The sequence below is a fragment of the Mustela nigripes genome, chromosome 6 (assembly GCF_022355385.1).
Source record: "Mustela nigripes isolate SB6536 chromosome 6, MUSNIG.SB6536, whole genome shotgun sequence".
NCBI lineage: Eukaryota > Metazoa > Chordata > Mammalia > Carnivora > Mustelidae > Mustela > Mustela nigripes.
In genome coordinates, this window is record NC_081562.1 from 58,007,370 (window position 1) to 58,030,200 (window position 22,831).

Genomic DNA, 22,831 nt, shown 5'->3' on the forward strand with positions numbered 1-22,831 from the left:
CATTGCCTCTTTTGGCTCATAAACTCTCACTGGAAAGGAGGAAACAAAACTTGACCTACCGAGAGTGGGATCATATTCCCAGATGAACCGTTTGGTCAGGAATCTCACTACAAGAGCTGTGGAAAAAGAAAAGAGCAACATTTCAAACAAATTTGTTAATTTCTTGTGGTTCTTATCCTTGCACAGAAAGAGAAGTAGCCCAGACAACTAGAGTGTCTTATATTTCTTGGCATAAAAACACCCAATGCATTTATTCATGTTTGTTCAAGAGTTTTTTCAGTTTCATATGGTGGTCTAAAAATTGGCGCAAAGTCTTAATGGTGCATTAATGAATGGGTTCGATTTGTTCCTTTAGTTACAGGGTTAAAACAAGCAAGCAAAGAAAGACATCATAACGTGAAAATGCTCACTCATAACATTTTTAGCAAAACAATGAATTTAGATATAAAGTATCACAATACAGGTGTCTAGAGATTGAATACTGATAACGACTAACAACAGTGAATTGAAAACTCAATGATTTTTAACAGCAAGGGAAAGATCACTAGCTGGTAATTTGTATTATCAGAGAAACAGATATTTAAGGGACACCTCGGTGGCTCAGTCAGTTAAGCGTCTGACTCTTGATTTCTATTCAGGTCATGATCTCAGGGTTGAAAATCCTGTGCAGTTACAAGCACAGACAGTCTGAGATACATGTCCAGAGATATGAGCCCCATATGGGGTTCCATGTTCAGTGGAGAGTCTGTTTGAGATTCTCTCCCTCTGTCTCTCCCCTACTCGTGTGCATGCACACACGCTCTCTGTCTCTCTCTAAATAAAGAAATAAAATCTTTTAAAAAACAACAGATATTTAAACTTACAGATTTCAATAATGACTCATTAAAGCTCATCAGAAGTGACACTGATGGAATAGTACAGTCAGAGGTAGGGTCTGGAACCATGTGAAACCTTTACTCGCACGATCCTCTCAACCTTATTTCATCCCTATGAGGCAGATACTATGATTATTCCCATTTTTCAGGTAAGGAAACTGAGGCTCTGACCACTCAACAAATTTCACTGAGTCACTTAGCTAGTTGGTGACCAAGTTAGGATTTGAGCTCAAGCAGTCTGTTTCCAAGGCCTGTGATCTATCCACTGTTCTCAACTTAATTTAAGGCCAGGCCCTCCAGATAATACTTGACTGGAAGCTGGTGACAGGAGGAGAACTGGCCTAACACATGGGCTCCACTGTCCTTAAAAACCAGTGGGACACATGCTCAACATCTTCCTATAGAAGTATTGAAAACAGTGGTTCTTAACCTCCTTAAAAAATTTTTTTTGAAAAAGGGTGTCACAGACACTTTGAAAATGGAACAAAAGCTTGGACTCTTTTACCTGGTAAAATGTATATACATACATTTTGGCAGATAATTTCAACACGCTAATGAGGACTCTGAAGACCTTCGGTGGTCTTCCTGGGATCCCACCGACCCTCACTAGAAAATCAATGTATATCATATTTTGTAGTTTTAAAATATCTATTATTAGAATATTTTTATTTTTATCAAAATGTCCTATATGTAGTAGGCTATTTCTTCCTTGACGAAATAGAACTAGTTAGTTGGAAGTTGCTATTAGTCTGTCCTTTGTTGCCACTGTAGGATCAACAGAGAAATATATCACCCCTACCACAGTGTCTTATGGGAGAGATCACAGGAAAATTGCAATGAGAACCTCATAAAACAGACCACAAACATATGTGGCTTGGCTGGATACTGAAGTAGCAATGTTCTTTCTAATTACAGAGTGTGAGTCTGAATTGAAGCCAAAATATTTGCAGTGCCTAAAGTAGCAAGGCCACTGACCCTATAATACTTCCCACAGTGAGTGTACTTGTGGTTTTATCTGCAATTTTCAGAGTCTGTCACTGTTCACCCTCTCAAGAATGCATTTTTTTTTTTTTGCGTGTAAGAAGCAGTAAGCAGTAGACAGATATTTCCCTGTTTTTAAATTAGCATGTTAGTAAACATACTTGCTGACCGTATTCATAGTTCACCTTTTGTTAGAAGTATGTAGCTTTAACTCTAAAAGTCTCACCCTGAAAAATACACTTATCAGACATCTTTAAGCAATGAGGTAGTAAAATTCCTGAAGTTTCACATAATTGAAGTTTGAACTTCCCCAATTCTAAGACCATTTAAAGTTCAGTTATTTCTCAAAGAAATCTTTCTAAAATGTATTTGACACTTGATGGCCCTTCCAAACTGAGTATATGGAATAACACTGAATCATTTAAATGATGTAAATGATGTAGATCAATCTTATTGAACTACATGGATTAGCGTCCCGTGCAGTTACGCAGTAATACTGTGAGAAGCCATAGAATGGTCGAGGCAACACAATTCTGGAATGCTAGGGCTTTAAATAGTTCAGCTTTTGAATACACACATTCATACACACACATACATTTTTCTTCCCTCAAATACGATGGTTTTCTCTTCTTTGTTTTTTAAAGATTTTTTTAAAAAGTTATTTATTTGAGAGAGAGAGAGAATGCATGAGAAGGGGGGAGGGGCAGAAAGAGAGGGAGAAGCAGACTCCTTGTTAGGAGGGAGTGTGACTCGGGGCTCAATCCCAGGACCCCAGGACCATGAGTTGAGCCGAAGGCAGACACTTAACTGACTGAGCCACCCAGGAACCCCCAGGTTTCTCTTTTCACCACAGTCACTGGGACCCGAGACCACCTCCAATAACCAACCCCTTGGAATCTCCTTGTTACTTTGTTTTTCTAAAGACCAATAAGTCATATTAATAAGCTTGTTAGAATTTTTTCTATTAAAGTAGCTCTGGGGTTGGATTCTAAGGAAGCTGTTCTATGAATATAAACAGGATTCTGGTGACTTTTGAGATGTCATGTTTGTTGTTGAGAAGTTGTTCCTGCTCACTGATGGGTTATTGGCTCAGGTTCAGGGAGCTACCTTCTAATGGGGCAATGTTGCTAGGCTTTATCAATGAAATCAATCTAAACATTTTTAATATTTTTTAAGAGTTTCACATTATTTTATGATGGTTATTTTAACAATAGGATCATATATTTTTTTAAAAATTCAATCTATTTTTTTAAAAGATTTATTTATTTATTTGAGACAGAGAGCACAAACAGAGGGAGAGGGAGACAAGAAGTCTCCCCACTGAGTGGGGAGTTTGATGTGAGGCTCAATCCCAGGACCCTGAGACCATGACCTGAACTGAAGTCAAGAGTCAGATACTTAACTGACTGAGCCACCCAGGCGCCTGAAATTCAGTCTGTTTCAAATGCAATAAAAAAACATCAAAACCACATTGAAAAATTGACATAATAAAATTATGTTTATTTTTTTAAGATGTTATTTATTTATTTGACAGAGATCACAAGTAGGCAGAGAGGCAGGCAGAGAGAGAGGAGGAAGCAGGCTCCCCACTGAGCAGAGAGCCCGATCCAGGGCTCGATCCCAGGACCCTGAGATCATGACCTGAGCCAAAGGCAAAGGCTTAACCCACTGAGCCACCCAGGTGCCCCCCTTATGTTTATTCTTAAAAGACATGCTTTTATCTCCTCACACACAGATTATTCATGGAAAAGACAAATGCATTGTCTATATTTTTATTTTCAAAAATATTTTAATTTAAAATTATTATTCTAAAGAATGAAAATAACCTTATATCTGTGGAAATGTTATCTGTTAAAGTCTCTATTATTTCCACTGGGTCTGAGGTGCTTGCTGACATTTCACCATTTACTGATGGAACCATAAAACCTCAGTATTACTTACCCACACACTTGATTATAATTTTATTAGGAGCTATAACTTTCATAGGGGATATATCTTGCCATGTCTCCCCTCCTCTGCCACTACCACTCACATCATATGATTTCACCTGTCAATGATAATACAGTTGCTTCCTCAGTGGGGTCCCTCCTTCAGCTGCACCCTCAAAACTCCCCCAAACTACTCTTCACACAGATAATGTCTCTGCTAAAACTTAAACCATCTCATGCCACATCCTTTCCTCAAATTCTCCCTGACCTCATCTCATTGAATAACTATTTATTGAGTGCCTACTTGGTATCAGGTTCCGTTTTAGGGGTTTGCAATAATCCAGTAAACAATTCAAAGATCTCTGACCTTACAGAGCTTATATTCTCCTAGGAAGAGACAGATAAAAAATAAAAATAAGAAATAAGAACTATAATACATTAGAGGCAGTAAGTGCTATAAGATAAAAGAACAAGGTAAGGGGATTTGGCATTGGGGATGATGGTGTAAGAGTTATTATTTAAGACAGGATAATCCTTATTTGAAAGGTAGTATAAGAAACAGATGAGAAGGGGCGCGTGGGTAGCTCAGTGGGTTAAGGCCTCTGCCCTCAGCTCAGGTCATGATCCCAGGGTCCTCTGATGGAGCCCCGCATCGGGTTCTCTGCTCCGCATGGAGCCTGCTTCCTCCTCTCTCTGCCTACCTGTCTGCCAACTTGTGATCTCTGTCTGTCAAATAAATAAATAAAATCTTAAAAAAAAAAAAAAAAGAAAAGAAAAAAGAAACAGATGAGAAGATCCCTGGGGAGACAGTGCTTGAAGGAGAGGGGATAGCCAATGCAAGCAAACAGGTTAAAGCAGGACTGTGTGCTTGATATGGTCAGGGAACAAAAAGCAGGCCAGAGTGCCTAAGGCAAAATGAACAATAATGAGTGTAGCTGAGGATGAGGTCATTTCCTGCCTCTCCCCTAGCCACGCATTCCACTACTTCTACTACTGTTAATCAACACCACCACCACCACCACTAATAATAATAATAACAACTGAAATTTTATTTATTATTATGATGATGATGATTTTACTTGATTCTTTCTTTAGAATTTATGCTTGTGAGGACATTACATTTGTTTAATTTATCACTGTCTTCCAGTTTCTAGAACAGTGTCTGACACAGAGTAGACTGCAAAATACTTGTTGAATGGATGGAAAAGATCCATCATTCCATGTCACAGTTCACTCTCTTGGCAGTGAAATAATAACCAGGCACTGAAAGAAGAAGCAACACAAACAAGGCAAGAGAATTCACAACAGAACCATGTCACGTTTCCATAGCTTTTTCTTGAAAGGTTATATAAATATACACTCTGAAATGCCTTCTAATGGGTATTTCAAAAGCCTTCTACAAATTATACTTCTGTAGTTTATTTAATGAGTTAATGAAAAATTGATTTAATTTTCTCTTGAACACCTGTCCTCTCCATCCCAACTATCCTGAGCAAAGGTTTTTCTTTTGAGATAAGTTGGTGGTTATTGGTAACCTTCACATTTGCTAGCACTCTGATGTATGATCTTGTTTTCCCTGAAGTTTTGAGGTCTGACATATTTGATTGGTTGCAAGCAAGTTCTGCTTTCTGAAATATCTTATTTTTTTCCCCGTACCTTGAAACTAAATAAGCCAAACATGTCTAAAAGTTAATCTAGAGAAGAACATTTTGCTCAATACATTACCTACTTGAATAATTATTCATTATTTATTTTTTTTATTACTGGAACTGAATTTCATGATTATCTATGAAAGCTGGTTTCTAACAAAATGGAAAATTCACTAAGTAGAGTTTGAGCCAAGGAAATATTATTTAAAGTTACATCAGTGTAATAATTCAATAGGATAATAGTTCATTTATAAGCAAATGCTAAAAGGCAACATTTCTATGTTAAAATAGTTATGCCATTTTAAAAAATTAACGAGTCTGGGGCTAGTTATTCAAAATAAGTTCTGATGTCATTATCAAGATGAGGAAAACATCAAAAGTACCAACTTTAATGATCAGAATAATATTTTATGAAAATTGATTGGATATGAGCTGTATAGCAAATCAACTTTTAGAAAGAAATGAATTTTTCAAGGTAAATGAAAACTAACACACATGCTAGCCTTAAAAATTTTTAAATATACTCAGGAGAGTATAGTTCTGAGAGAACTTTCAGAACTTTTTGAAAGTTAAGTGCATATATAATATAATATATATAATAATTAGCAGACTATATATGGTAATATACATAGTTATAATATAGTACTATATATAATATAATAATATATATTATATATAATTATATATAATATAATAATATATAATATATGGCTATATAATATAAAATGATTCCCTTTCTTCCCCTGATCCTCATATACCTTTGCAACCTGAATTTAAATCACTTCCTGATGCTTACAACGGCCCTCCAGTTTGCTTGTACTACTTAATTTCATGCACGCTCATCTCTTCATGCATCTAATCGTGTTGTCCCTGCCGCCTTGAAAGTCCCTATCCAACTAATAAAATCCTAGTCGCCCTTCAAAATCTAGTTCAAATATAATCTCCTTTGTGAAACCCTTCCTTTCTTTCTGTATCAGTTAGCTATTGCTGTTGATTAAATATATCCCCAAACTCAGCAGCATGTAACAGTGAGCATTTATCATGGGAAAATTATAATTTGCTTATGGAACTGTGGTCAACTGATTGTTCTGGAAAAAGTCAGCTAATATGTTTTCAAACGTGTTTCAAATGGCCAGTTCAGATTTTTTTAGGACAGGAAAAGAATATCTGTGTCAATTAAGAGTACCTCAAAAAATAGTTTCGTTGTTTTTTTTTTTTTTTTTAAGATTTTATTTATTTATTTGAGAGAGAGAGACAGAGAGCACAAGCAGGGGGGAAGAAAAGAGGGGGAGAGAGAAGTAGACTCCCTGCTGAGCAGGAAGCCCAATGTGGAGCTGGATCCCAGGATCATGACATGAGCTGAGGGCAGACAACTTAAAGGACTGAGCCACCAGGCACTCCAAAGAACATTGTTCTTCACCTGACTTCCTCTTGAATTCTGCCTATAATCCTGTTTAACACACTCTTGGTTTTATATATGCTCAAAGATGGTGCTTGTTATCTCCCACATTCATCTCATAAGGAAAAGTTATTATAAATATGTATTAAGTGATGTGTATGGTTTTCATTCTGTAACCAGCAGGACCTTCATAAAAAATGGTTACTTTTAAGTTGTAAGACCAGGTAGCTTTGAGATATTTCATGTCTTTAATGACCGTCCACTGAGAGTCTGCTAAGTTCAGAACAATTACGTCCCAGAGTTTGAATTATTCTGTGAAAAACAAACAGCTTTTTTTGTTATAGAAAAAGAAGGCAAACGTGGCTAAAATGGCCACAGTCGTAGTCCACAGTGGGTTATGAGTATACTCACAGCTTGTTATCCAAATCATTGTTCTCTTCTTTTACAGCATTTTCAGTGTTTAAATAGAATTCTTAATGCTTTAAAATTACATGAAGATATTATAATAAGCATACACAGTGCCTTAAGTGTGAAAGTTCTCAAAATCAGGCCACAGCTAGGAGATCGAGTGGCTTTCTTCCCCTCTCGCCCCCTTACCATTACAGACTTACAGTGGGATTACTTGGCCAGCTGAGAACAGGAGGCAGAGGTATGTCATCCCAAGTCTACATTGGTGGCCAAATCAACATTAAATTGCTTTCAGTTTGAATTTTATGAACTCTAGGTAAAAGTCACAGTAAAGTGTTTGAAAAATAATTAAAAAAAAAAAAAGAAGGATGAGAGAGTTTCATACCACTTGAGAACTGTTTTCTCAGTTCACGAAACACATCAATTTAAGCAATATCATGAAAATTACAGTGGGAAAGCATTTAAAAATAAATGCAGTATTGTTAGTATTGCTACCCACCTTCCTTCAGTGAGTGTGCACGGTTAGGTCAGGTGTTAGTTGATCCTTGAACAACACAGGTTTGAACTGTGTGGGTCCATTTATATGCACACCTTTCCTGTTCTTTTCTTTTATTTTCTCTTTTCTTTTCTTCTCCTCTCTTTTCTTTCTTTTTTTAAGATTGTATTTATTTGACAGGGAGAGAAAGAGCACAAGCAAGGGGAGCAGCAGGCAGAGGGAGAAGCCGGCTCCCCACTGAGCAGAGAGCCCAGTGTGGGGTTTGATCCCAGGACCCCAAGATCATGACCTGAACTGAAGGAAGACACTTAACTGATTTAGCCACCCAGGCACATCAATCAATGCACATTTTTTTCAATAAATACAGTACAGTACCAGAAATGTATTTTCTTTTCCTCACAATTTCTCTAACAACATTTTCTCTAGCTTACTTTATTGTAAGAATATAGTATCTACTACATAACATACAGAATATGTATTAATGGACTGTTAAGGGTATTGGTAAGGCTTCTGGTCAACAGTAAGCTATTGCTTACGTTTTTGGGGAGTCAAAAGTTATACATGGATTTTCAACTGCGCGGGAAGTTGGTGTCCTTCACCCCGCTTCGATAAGAGCCAACTGCATGCCTTTACCCTTCACTGCCCTACAGCACAGAGTTGATATAAATGTGTATCCATATGCTTATGCACATGTATCTGTGCACACCGATGAAGACACTGAAGCTCAGACTATTTACAATTCTTCCTGAAATGCATGGCCCCCTTTCAGTGCCCATCAACCCTGACTCAATCAGCAGAAACCCCTCTTTCTACAGATGAGGAAATTGTCATCAGGCAGCTGACGAGTCATGCCGATATGCTCCCCTGAGGCTACTAAACTCTTCATTGGAAAAATCTGGGGGTGAAAATTGTATGTACGCTACAAATAGTGTGCATTTTGAAGAATATACACTGTGTAGTCACAAACACTGCTTTCAATACAAAAGAAAAGAATTGAAACCCTGAAATGTTTCTAGGAAAATGTGACTCTGCAGACATAAGCTTCTGAACATTCATGAGTTTCTTTTCTTTTCTCCATGTGGAGCACTAACACTGTTCTTCTCATTCCATAATCCAGGGTGGATAAAGACATCAACACAAGACACTGTAGTTCTCCTCAAGATACAATTTTGCTTCCTCGTTTTAATGTTGTTCACTGTTTCTTTAAGGTGTCTTTTACAGTTTATTATTACAATTATTTTGAAAAGAGTGCAGAGATCATAACTTCTTTGGGGGGCTCCATAAATACTTTTGGGCTCATTTCTTTTTTTAAAACTTTGCATCCTTGCAAGTTCAAATAAGCTAAAAACTAATCAGCGTGTTAAGTAGTAATATAGGACTAAATCAAAGAAAGAGGAAAAGAAAGATGTATTTAGAATGGAACAGGCTCATAGATGGCATTACTATTCACCACAGAGCATTTCTATCTGTGGTTAAGTAGGGAAGTACCTCCTCCCTTTTAAAGCCTTCCCTGGCCTTCCCAAGCCCTGAATCTCTCCTTCTCGGCCATGACATTGTCATTTGTTTCTTCTCTATTATAGAACAGGAACAACTGTCTTGTAAATATGAATTTACATTCCTGTATGTCTTACAGATTCTGGAGTTATAGATTAAGCCGTGTTCTCTTCATCTCCAGGGGCTGGCACATTGCCCAATACATTGCATGTGCTCAGTAAATATTTGAGAGATGAAAACAATGAAAAACTGGATAAATAATTTGGCTTCCATATTACCAGTGTATTCAGGTCTGCACTCTAGGGTGTCTTTATTATTTAAGAAACATGTGTTCTTTAAAGTAACGTCCATTGAATATATACCATCCCTTCCAATGCCTCGTTCGCATGTCCACTGCAAACATGACGGACTGAGAAGGGCTGGACACGCCGTTCCTCTTCTCCTCCGCCAGAGAAGAACCACGATCCCTGATCTTATACTATTAGCAGTGTTAGGTTTAACTCCAACCCTGCAGTGATAAAAAGCTTCACAGAAGTAAAAATAATCATACTTACAAAAATAGAGGGAATCGTACTCTATATATTTGTAGAGACAGTTTATTGAAGAATAAAATACATTTGCGGAGACTCCATTTATTAATGATATTAGCTGCTGGATTTAAAGTGTATATACTCTTCAAAAATCTCATTAGGGAGGTTTTAGTCATGTTTTAACTAAAAACATGAATGGGAATTTTGGAATGCTAATATCAAAAGGGGAGTTTGTATTGAATCTTGACTACAAGCTTATTTATTTCTCAAAACACTACCTTTAAAGGTAGGAATTAATGCTTCTATTTTATGTGTAAGAAACCTGAACTGAAAAGTAAATAAACTTGTGTATTTTACAAAGCAGAGAAGTGACATAATAGAGATTAAACCCAGTTTTGTTTACTTTAAACCTTGAATATTGGGAAAAACCTGTCCAATATTAAATACACACTACTATATTTTAATATTTCTATGGACATAATATAATTCTGAATGGTTGACATTGTTTTCCAGATAAGCATACTTCTATGGAGAGGCATGCTTTGAAAAAGCACATTTTTTTTGTTCATCACTAAATTTCTTCATCCGTAGTGGAGGAATATCCATGACCAGAAACCATGGCAACACAGAAAAAGAATATGAATTTCAAAAAAGAACCTCTTATATAAATAAAATTTTTGTTTTTCTCTTGAGCAGATCTTAAGGATGCAACAAAGGAGGAAAGAAGTGTATAATGATATAGACATAAAGTAGAATGTGATAAGTAACTATTTCCTTACTGGTTTCCTCAGACACTAGCGAGTTCATTCAACAACAACAACAACAAAAAAAAAAACCCAGAATGTCAGGAACCATTTTAGGCAATGAAGGAAACAGCTAAGAAAGTAAGTTTCTATTCTTGAGGAGATGAGAGTCTGTGGCTTTGCATGTTTCAGGAAAAATAGAAAGATTCACAGGTAGAATAATTATCTAATTTAAGTCCTTTTATGATGTGTTGGTAAAAGAAGGAAAACCAGACACAGATGAGTCCACCTGACTTTAGTGCCTCAGAGAAAAAGAAAAAAGGAAAAAAAAAAACAACTTGTGTATTCTGGAAGAAAAATGTAACAGACAAAATCCTCATAGTATGTATAAAGCATCAAGCCTATAACTGCTTCTGTTCCTCTTCAGACAACAAACCAGAGATTTACCTAAAATATAAGAGGAAGTCAGTTTCACCTTCTTTCCTTTATCACCTAGACCTCTTATCATCCTCCTGTTAAATCAGGACTCAAAAAAAAAAAAAAAAAAAAAAAAGAATCGAATCTCCCTATTCTTCCACCTCCTGGATCCGATACTTCTGGTACTTCATATCTTGTTCCTGGGTCTTTCCTCAACCACCAACCCTCAAGTTCATGTCTTCTTTTTAGCAGTCCCCTCTTTTCCTGATTACTCTAGCCTCTTCTAAGAAACACGGGCCATTGTTCCTAAAATCAAAGTCAACTATGGAGATCTCAGCCCTGAGCCTTGTCTAGTAGGGTCATGTTATGTGGGGGCCAGGACAGCTCTTTGAAGTTTTGGCTTAACAACTGTCAGTGACAGCTGAGACCAAGTCTGTGCAGTTTGGAATCTCAGGAACCATAGTGGTAAAGGGCTAAAAGCCCTTTCTGAACTGTGGAGATGGACTAGAAAGAAATATCAAAAAACTCCAGCAAACTGTATTTAAAATGTCAGATCTTAAGGAGAGGGGCTCAGAGTAAAGACAGGGACACAGAATTCAGATTTCAGAAATATGGATATCTAGACTTAATAATTTTCAAATGCATATCCATTTGACGTTTCTTTTGCTTCTCTCTACTCCCCTATAAGTTCTATGCAGATCCATTTACTCAATAAATATTTATTGAGCACTGTGTTAGGCACCAAAGAAAGCGAGACCAAGGGGATTCCCTAAGTAAGATATTAGAAATGACTTCATATTAGAGCGAAATCTTGGGTGAGTTGAAGTTCACGAATTTAGGAGGAGCATCCGAAGAGGAATGTTCAAAAGCCTAGACATGGAAGAGCCTGGTTTATTTTGGAAATACATGTGGTTCAGGATAGGTTGAGGGATGTGAGGATGGAGCTATGGGGAGGGTAGCTTGCGAGGTTCTTTGGAAACCAGACTAGGAAGGTGCTCATATGTCACTTTGAAGAGCTTGGATTTTACTCTGAAGTCTATGAGTAGACAGTCATCTGAGTAGGGGGATGGCTTGATATGAAATGGTTATCTATAGAAACTGTTCACTAATTAGCTGTAGAGACTGAAACTGTTCACTAATTAGCTGTAGAGACTGAGGCAGAGAAATCTTTGAGGTAGAATTTAATGGTGAAATGATATAAGAACAAGTAAGGAAAAAAAAAAGAGTAAGGAAGGATAGGCTTGAACATGTTGAATGTGAGACATTAATGAGAACATCCAGATAGAGAAGTTCCACCTGTCCATCCATCTGTCCATCCATCCATCCATCCATCTATCCATCCATGCGTCTATCCTCTATTCTTCCATTCATCTATTCATCTATCACACATTCAACATAAATTCGTTAAATATTTGTTAAATATCTATCATGTCCCAGACACTGTTTGACACCATCATGAGGGGGACGTCATACTTCTGAAGCTAGAGGAAGTGATCTCTGCCACAGTGACACTTCGTAGTGACTTCTAAATGCAATGGGCATGGATAAGATGTCCTACATAGGTTAGTTTAAAGCAAGAAAAGAGAATTTAGCACAATACCCTATGTTCAGCCTCATCTCATGGTGATCTTTTTTGCTTCCTATGATTTCTTCTACCTCAGCTCTTCAAAATTTCTAGATAAACTACAAAAGTTGACAGATCAAGGCAAGGGACAGAAATTTGTTCATATAGATGTAGTTTCTGAAGCAGTCCATCTCCCACTCTTCCCTCCCCTCCCCTCCCCGCCTTGCTCTACTCCCTATGAAGGTCAAAATAATTTGACACCAAAAAACCCTTAAGCCAAATGAAAACATAGAAATGGAATAATTTAATGGAAATTTAAAATTAGTGCAATATAAAAATGAGTGCTTTTATAATACCACAAGTTAAAATGAGATGTAAATTAGTTCCAGATAGGTGTCTAGGGGTTGCTTTTAAGTTATTAGGTTTAAGCTTGAAAATTTTGACTTGTCCTGCTTTCTGACAAAAATATAATTCTGAGAGAGAGTTACAGAATAAATGTCAGTTCTTTTCACAAGGAATTTCTTAAATATAAATGGTATACTCTCCAAGAATTATGAGGCAAACATTTGTCTCTGAAAACCTAGCCTGGAAGTCTAGCTTCAGTGCATTCCAAGTCTTAAGAATTAGTAAGGTAAGGGTTAATTTGATATGATAACTGGGTTTTAGGATGACAAATGAGAATGGGAAAAATAGCAGAACTGTGACTTATAATTCCTAACATGTTTGATAGGGAGCAGAGGTTAGGGGATACTTATAAAGAATGTAAAATCAAAAAGTTTTATTTTAAATTAAAAATTAACTTGTATGACTAAATAACAATAAATTCTTCCTGAATTTAACCTGAAAGTAGAAACAAGAGGAATTAAACTCGGGATATGGTAGTCAACTGATTTGGCTTTATCTTTCTGTTCATATAAAGATTAATAAATCTAGAGCTATGGATTATGTGCCCAAGAATTCACACCAGTTTTATATAAGTTGAAAATTCTTATTCATTTTAATTACAAGTGATGCTTAAGAATTAAATTACTAGGGGCACCTAGATGGCTTGGTGGATTAAGTATCCAACTCTTGATTTCAGCTCAGGTCATGATCTCAGGGTCAGGCAATCGAGCCCCATTGGGTTCTGCGGTGGGGGTGGAGCCTATTTAAGATTCTCTCTCTCTCTATCTCTGCCCCTCCCCACCTCTCCCCAACCTTAATCACATGACATCTCTCTAAGAAAGAAAGAAAGGAAAAAAGAAATAAAGTTTGGAAAAATGAATTTTCCAAACCAGAGTTTTTAACTCAATAATTTGTAATTTTGTTTTTTTATTAAAAATAATATTTTAGAGGTGCCTGAGTGGCTCAGTCGGTTAAGCATCTGCCTTCAGCTCAGGTCATGATCTCAGGGTCCTAGGATCAAGACCCACATCTGCAGTGGGGAGTCTGCTTCTCCCTGTCACTCTCTCTTTGTGCTCTCTTATGCAAATAAATAAAATCTTAAAATAAATAAATAAATAAATAATATTTTTACCAAGGCATCATATTTAAACAGAATTATCTGTACTGTGTTGTGTATTTTTCTAAATTTTCAAGGAATTTAGATATAAAATTTGTATTTTTTAACTTTTTTTTCTGAAAAAGGAAGTATATATGGTGTTAATGTCTGAATTTTTTCTATGCCCATTTTGTTAGCGCATGTTAGGCAACTGAAAACATTCAGACTTTTTGGGGACATAAAAGTGATTCAGAGTCACTAAGGATCCCAGGAAAGCAGAGGAATATCTCATTTAGCCCCCTTCTTTTATAAAGAACCAGGGAGCTAACCATTTATTCTGCTCCTACATGCCCTCTGCCCCAGACTCCGTTTGCTTCCTGCCTATGTGGGCGCATACAGGTTTAATAGGCTGTGCCTATGACTCTCGCGCAAAGGGGTTACCTCTAGCAATAGGCCAACTCCATTTGCAGCCCTTACACCAATCCTCTCTTTACAGCCTCATTAAACAGAATAAGAAAAATGGAAACTTAAAAAGTCACAGTGTGTATGGAGAACTAGAGAGTTATTTGAGAGATTGGGCTGGAAAAGTACCCACGTTCTGAAAAGCTGATAAGCCAAACTAAGAAATTTCAAATTATGCTTATGACGATAGAAAGCCATTAAGTGATTATAAACACAAAGATGCCCTGATCATCTTTTTGTTTTATCAAGGGCACTGCTGTTTCAGTGCCAAGATGAACAAGGGGGATGCAGGCAAGGCTGGAGACAGGAAGACCAAGAGGGGAGAAATTCTAGTACTAAGAGAGAAGAAAAAGTGAAACCACATAGCTCCTCCTTCACTCCTATTTACTAGTCAATGTATTGAGTCATAATTGGGATTATACAGTATGTGGCCTTTTCAGTCTGATTTCTTTCACTTAGTGATATATATTTAAGGTTTTCCTATGTTTGTGTCCTGGACCAAGAACTCATTTCTGTTTACTGCTGAGTAATCCATTGTAAACCACAGTTGGTTTATCAGGTAAGCAATCAAAGAACATCTTAGATGCTTCCATATTTGGCAACTATCTTGATTACATTTTGGCTATAACCATTCATAAGAGGGCATTTGTATCAAGTAGTTGGGTAAATAAGTAGGAATACAATTGCTGGATTATGATAAGATTATATTTAACTTTATAAGAAACTACAAAACTGTTTTCCAAAGTGGCTGTATCATTCTGCATTTCCACTAATAACGAATGAGAGTTTCTGTTGCTCCCTATTTTTGAAAGCATTTAATATTGTCCATTTTGTTTTGATTTTTTAAAAAAAATTTATCTTTCAAATAGGTGTGCATTATTATTTCATTGTTGTTGGTTTGTATGTTTGTTGCAATTCTCTAATGATACATGATATTGATAATCTTTTCATTTGATTTTTTTGCCATCTGTATATCTTCTTTAGTAAGGTGTCTGTTCAGATATTTTGTCCATTTAAAAAAATAGATTATTTTTTAGATCAGTTTTAGATGTTCTGCTTATTTATCCCTTCCTCCCTCAAAAATCCTGGCAATCGCTAATTTTTTTCCTGTCTCTTTACTTTTGTCTTTTTCCAGAATGGTATGTAGTTGAAATCATATAATACTCAGCCTTCTCAGATGGTGTTTTTCACTTAGTAACATGTATTTACGGTTTCATCATGTCTTTTCATGGCTTCATATAGCACTTCTTTTTCATACTCAATACTATTCCATTGTCTGAATGTAGCATGGTTTATTTATCCATTCAGTTATTTAAAGACAGATTATTTGGTCCAAATTTTTGCAGTTGTGAGTAAAGTGGCTATAAACATTCAAGTGTGGCTTTTTGTATGGACGTAAGTTTTTAACTCACCTGGGGAAATATTAAGGAGTGCGACTCCTGGATTATATCGGAAGAGTATGTTTAATTTTGAAAGAAACCATCAAGCCGTCTTCTAGAGTGGCTGTGCAATTTTGCATTCCCATCAAAAGTAAATGAGAGCTTCTATTGCTCCATATCCATATCAGCATTTGGTGTTGTCAGTGTTTTGATTTTGTCTATTTTAATAGATGTGTAATGGTAACTCATTGTTTGTATTTTCAATTCTGTAATGATACATGATGTGCAACATCTTTTTATATACTCACTTGGCATTTGTATCTCTTCTTTGGCAAGGTATCTATTCAGATCTTTCATTCATTTTAGTAAACTGAGTTTTTTTTTTTTAAATTTTTGAGTTTTAAAACTTCTTTGTATATTCTGGATAATTGTTCTTTATCAAATTGTCCTTTACAAATATTTTCTCCCAGTCTGTGGCTTGTCTTTTCATTCTCTTGACAGTGTGTTGCTTAGAGCATAAGTTTTTAATTTTGAAGAAGTTTGGTTTATCAGCTATATCTTGTATGGATCATGCCTTTGGTGGTATATAAAAAAAGTCACTGTGTTATCCTATGTCACCTAATTTTTCTCTTGCATTATCTTCTATGACTTTGATAGTCTCGTATTTTGTATTTAGGTCTATGATCCATTTTGACTTAATTTTTGTGAAGAGTATAGGGTCTGTGTCAAGATTCACTTTTTGCATGTGGATGTCTGGTTGTTCCAGCGCCATTTGTTGAAAAGACTATCTTTGCATCATTGCATTGACTTTTCTCCTCTGTCAAAGATCCTTGATATTATTTATGTGGGTCTATTTCTGGTGTCTCTATTCTGTTACATAGATCTATTTGTCTCTTTCTTTGCCAATACCACATGGTCTTGATTACTGCAGCTTATAGAACATTTTGGGAAGTCAGGTACTCTTGGTCTTGCAACTTTGTTCCTCTCTTTCAATATTATGTTGGCTTTTCCAGGGCTTTCACCTCTCTACGTAAACTTCAGGATCAGTTTTTCTATACCTGCAGGTTGAAAACAAGTGGCGAATCAGGGGTCATCTGATCCTTTTTCTTGATTTTAGTGGAGAAATTTCTAGTTTCTCACTATGAATTATAACCTTACCTGTAGGTTTATCAGCTGTTCTTGAGAAAGTTCAAATTGAGAAAGTTCCTCTGTATTCCTCGTTTCTAAGAGTCTTCATCATAAATGGCTGTTAGATTTTTGTCAAGTGCCTTTTTTTTTTTTTTGCATCCATTATTACGGTCATGTCACTTTTGTTCTCTTGCCTGTTCATGCGATAGGATGAATACATGAAATCAATTTTTGAATATTGAACTGCCTTGCATACTTGGGCTAAACTCCACTTGGTTGTGGTATATACATTTTTTTGTAGACAACACCTCATTGTTTTGGTTTTCTTAACCACTCTGACAATCTCTTTCAATTACTGTATGGAGACCATTCACATTTAGAGTGACTATTTAAATAGTTGGATTAATATCTACCATCTTTCTAATCATTCTCTACCTGTTGCAATTATTGCTTCTTTTTTCTTCTTTCCTCTTTCTCTTGCGTCTCTGGGTTTCACTGAGCACTTCATGCAATTCCATTTTTGCTCCTCTGTTAGCCTATCAATAATTTCTTTTTGGTGGTTGTTTTATTGTTTGCAATATAAATTATGAGCAAGTCCTCTTTAAATGATACTATACTGTTTCATAGTAATGTAAGTTACTTTGTATCAGGATGTTCCCAATATCTCTCTTTTATTTCTTATAACATCACTGTCACTTGTTTCCCTTATCCATATGTTATAATTACCAATACATTGTTACTATTATTACTTTGAACAATAGTTATCTATTAGGTCAATTAATAATAAGAAATATCAAATTTTTATTTTGCCTTCATTTATTCTTCCTGCAATGCTTTTCTTTTTTATGTAAAGCTGAGTTTCTGATCTATATAATTTTTCTTCTTCAGGAAGAACTTTTTTGAACATTTCTCAGGTAGGGAAGCTTTGCTAATAATGAATTCTGTCAGTTTTTGTTTGAGAAAATCTTCACCTCTTCACTTGTGAAGGATAATGTCTATTTCTATATCCTTTGTAATATAAAATTCCAATTTGGTGGTTTTTTTTTTCTTTCAATATTTTAAATATTTCATTACAATCTCTTCTTGCTTGATTTCTGATGAGAAGTCAATTGTATACTTCTTACACTTACTCCTCTACAGGTAAGATGACCCCTACCCCATACCAGTTTTTTTCCAGATATTCTCTTTGTCTTTTTTTTTTTTTTTTTTAAGATTGAGTATGAAATGCCTATATATACAGCTTTTGGTATTCACCCTACTTGGCGTTCTCTGGGATTTTTGGAACTATAGTTTTGGTGTCTACTCCTAGTTTTGGAATAGTCTTAGACATTATCTCAAATATTTCTTCTGCTCCATTCTCTTTCTACTCCATATGGTATTCCAACTTTATGTATTTTATATCTTTTAGCATTATTCTACAGTTTTTAGATATTCTGTGTTTTTCTCTTCCCCTTTCAATTTTGGAAGTTTTCTTTGACATATGTTAAAGTTTACTGATTCTTTCCTCAGCTATGCCCAGTCTACTGATGAATCTATCAAAGGCATTCATATCTTTTACATAGTTTCCCATTTCCAGCATATTCTTCTGATTCTTTCATAAGGTTTCCATCTCTGTTTACATTTTTAAATCTATTCTTGTGTACTGTCTACAGTTCACAGAGAACAGGTCATGGTTCCATTAGTTTTTATCCAGGTAAACTAAATTTAGCTTTGATTTTCAATATTTGCTTCTCTCCAGATTTTAGGATTGGATTGCCCAGCAGCTTCATTTTTCTGGTCCAAAAAAGTAACTGATTTCATTTGTTTAGCTCTTTTCTTGTTTTAAGGATAGGAGTGATGATTTAGAACCTCTTTATATTTCAGGGCTGAAATTAGAAGTTGTCCAGCTTTTTTACATAAGCAGGTCCAGAGCTCCCTCACCCTATTGTTATTTCTGCCTCTTTACTATTCTCTCACTCTTCCAACTCAGCCATGCATTATCTTTATTCTAGCATTTTAAAATAATGCATTATTCACATATTTTTAAATGTGCAATGTAAAGACAGATTTCAGCGACGTACATCAACACCACAGGCCTGGAAACAGAACTCAATTGACAAGTATTTAATATTCCATCATTAGTATTATTTAGTTAATTACTAACTTTTTCAAATTATTCATATTTACCTAACTTTACATATTATACAAGAGCATTTAGTTGACGGATATTGTTATATATATAATCACGAACTCTTGGTTATTCTCCATTAATAAATAAGAGTGTGTTCAAATTTTTTCATAGACTCATAACTTTACACGTGTTATGTCTTAGCCTTAATAGTCCCAGAGCCATTGATGTATTCAAATTGAAAGTTACATTTCAGATTCGGTTTGCTGATATTATTTTCTTTTCAACACAAATGACACAAGCATAGTTTCTTGTTAGCAATTTCTCTAAGAGTAAATTGTTAGACAAAACTAAAATCTGACAGCTAAAAATTTATAGACATAGAGTAAAGTTTCCATGTCCCTAACTGGAGTATTTTCTAAAAGATTTCACTTTATCTGTTTTGTTCCTTTGTTCTGAAAATTAATATAAGAGCTCACCAAATCATTGTCATGTTCATTTATTTATTACAGACATTATCTTAAGATGAATATATAGTTGATAAGGCTCATGTGGTGTGATCTGAGTCTCAATTGGGGATTACTAGGTGGTGATTTATTAGTTAGTCTTTTTCATTCTTACTTTTCTAGCATTTTTCTGAATAATAATAATATTTTGGGCTCTAGGAGAAGAGAAGATGAGTGGGAGGGAAAAAATGAAAAATGCAATACTAGTTCTTGTAATTAGATAAGTTAAACCACTTAAAAAATTCACTGGCATATGTTTTACACACTTTCTAAAACTATATTGTCATCTGTTACCATTCATTTTGAAATAATTGGCACAAATTCGATGCATATATTGGCAGAAGCACACAACTAAACCAACTCTCTTCTAGCTATTCCAAGCCCATTTTTCTTTGTGGGATAAAAAAGCAATCTGCCCCATAGCAGGGAATACATTTGGATGCAGAACAGAGTGACCTCACAGAACCCTAATTTCAAATCCAAGGGATCTGGCACAATGATCTTCTTTAGCACATGCTTTCTAAAGCTCTGTTGGGCGCTGGCACTCGAGATGGTGTATTAAAGTCATGCTGGTAGCTATTACCAAAGGCACTTACCCTGTATATGCACCAGGTTTGTACATAAGCCCAGTAAAGGATAGCTCAGTAGTAATTAATGTTCCTTCCACAGAAAATCTCAGAACAAAGACAAAAACTATAGAAACGATGAAATTAAGGATCTAAGTTCAAGGCAAATTCTCATAGGTTTAACCCATTTCATGTATCCATTTACTGATAACTATTATGTGTATGTCATTGAGCTTGCTGCTGAGTAATAGTACTGGCCTGAGTTTGCTTGTTCATTAATTCGCTCAATATTTAGGGAGCAACCACAATGTGCCACATTCCTTTAGGGTCTAGAGACTTAAACAAACAGAGCAAAGTCTCATCCCACAAGCTTTGTGGTCCTCAGATTCCAGTACAGAAAGTCAGATATTAAATAAAATACAAGTAAATAAATAGTGTGTTATATGGAGATAAGTACAATGGAGAAAAGTAAAGCAGGGGGGAATGGAGGGCCTGGATTGGTATACTATTTTAAAAAGAGTGATCTAGCCGATGGCACGCGCCTGTAGTCCCAGCTACTCGGGAGGCTGAGGCAGGAGGATCGCTTGAGCCCAGGAGTTCTGGGCTGTAGTGCGCTATGCCGATCCGGTGTCCGCACTAAGTTCGGCATCAATATGGTGACCTCCCGGGAGCGGGGGACCACCAGGTTGCCTAAGGAGGGGTGAACCGGCCCAGGTCGGAAAAAGAGTGATCTAGGAAGACTTTATTGGTGAGATATCATCCTGGCAGAGACCCAAAGTGGGTAATGGAGTGAGCCAACTACCTATCTGGAGAAAGAATGTTTCAGACAGAAGGAAGAGCACCTGCAAAGGCCCTGAGGAAGAAAGGCACTTGTTAAGTAACAGGAGGCAGCCACCGTGACTGGGGCAGAGAGAACGACAGGGAGAGTGGAAGGAGAGGGGGAAAGTTAAGTAAAGGGTGTTGGGATCATGGAGAGTCATGGAAGTGAGTGTACAGAGGTCAGTTGGAGGCAGGGCAACATCAGACCATTATGAGGAAAGAAGTAATGTGATTTGATCACTATGAGGGCTAGGGCAAGGGAAAGAGAGGGAGAGCAACTAGGAGGTGGTGGTGATCACCGACATCATGGCATTTGGACCAGGTAAGAGCGGATGTGGTAAGAAAAATCAGATTTGCTATTGAACTGGCGATGGAGTGTGAGAGAGAAAGGCAGTGAAGGATGACTCCAAGGTTTATGGTCTAAGAAACTGGAGGCATGAACTGCCATTTGCTCAGAAAAGGAAAGACTACAGGTAGCAAAGACTGTAGAGGAAAGATCAGGAGTCAATGCCAAACCCATGAAGTGTGTGATAGCTTTTAGGCATGCAATAGGGGGACATTAGGAGCCAATGGGATGTAAGAATCTGGAGCTGAGGGCAGAGATTCAAGCTAGAGATGTAAATCTATGTCAGAACAACAAAGGTATTTAGAGACACGAGACTGGATGAAGTCACCTGAAGACAATATGGATACAGGAGCTCCCTGAATGATGGGGCATCTCTGACCTTTTTAGCAGTTGGGTTGCTGAGGTAAAAACCAGTGAAGATGACTAGAAAGGTAAGTAAAGGAGAACAGGAGAGTTCAGAATCCTGGAAGCTATGCAAAGAAAGTGTTTTGTGAAGAAAAGAATTGATCAACAGTTTCAAAAATTGAAAATAAGTGAGAGGAGGACGAATTAGACTTCGCTGTGGGAAATCGTTGGTGATGGAATGGTATGAATGACGCTTGATTGGAGTGGGCTCAAGAGCATACTGGGGGGAGGAAATGGAGAAATCTGGGCTGTTAAGCTCTTATCAAATGGCTCTGAATCACGTAACCATTCACAGCGACGTGCCCATTTTAAACATTTATCAGCCACCGTTTTGTTTGAAAATAACATTGTGAATCACACAAATTTAATGATATATTCAGCTACTACTTAGCAGTATACCAAATATAGTTTAAATGTGTAATGCTATAGCAACAAGACTAGAACAAAATGACAGAAAGTTATAAGATAAGAGAGGAAGTATTTATGTAAGTGTGTGTGTGTGGGGGGATTTGTTTTAGCAGAAAAATTTTCCCCCCTTCTTTCTTCCCAGATACTTATTCCTGGATTTGAGCACCCAGAAGCTAAGATCTTGGCATTAGTAATTAGATTGCTGCCAGAACCCGGTCTACCCACAACTCCCAAACACCTCATTCTCAGATGCCTGAGATAAACACTGTTTCCACAACATGAAGAGAAAAAAAGCAGAGAGAAAAGCAAATGAAAATTTTGATATTGACTTATATCCCCTCCCCCTTAGGCTGAGGCAGAGATTGGGATTGGAGAAAAGGACAGAGGAATCTCCAGTTAGTTTTAGTGGATTTAGAACAAGGGGAACCTCTCCTCCACAGCCCGTCCTGGCCCACAGAGCACTGTGGTTCAGGAAGTAGGGGCACTTCATGGGCTGACCAAGCAGATGGATTTCAAACAGAATCTCAGAACCACTGTCCTTTTTTTTTTTTAGATTATTTATTTATTTATTTATTTGACAGAGAGAAATCACAAGTAGACGGAGAGGCAGGTAGAGAGAGAGGAAGGGAAGCAGGCTCCCTGCTGAGCAGAGAGCCCGATGCGGGACTCGATCCCAGGACCCTGAGATCATGACCTGAGCTGAAGGCAGCGGCTTAACCCACTGAGCTACTCAGGCGCCCT

At 36.7% G+C, this 22,831-nt stretch overlaps 1 protein-coding gene across 2 annotated transcripts in view; it reads right to left on the minus strand.

Moving 5' to 3' along the window:
* Window positions 1-22,831, minus strand: part of RERG (RAS like estrogen regulated growth inhibitor) — a 124,344-nt gene that overhangs the window by 20,632 nt on the left and 80,881 nt on the right. For both annotated transcript variants that reach the window (XM_059402661.1, XM_059402660.1), the window contains exon 3: window positions 60-116. In XM_059402661.1, the coding sequence (XP_059258644.1) occupies window positions 60-116 (57 nt within the window). The remainder of the gene's footprint in view (window positions 1-59; window positions 117-22,831) is intronic.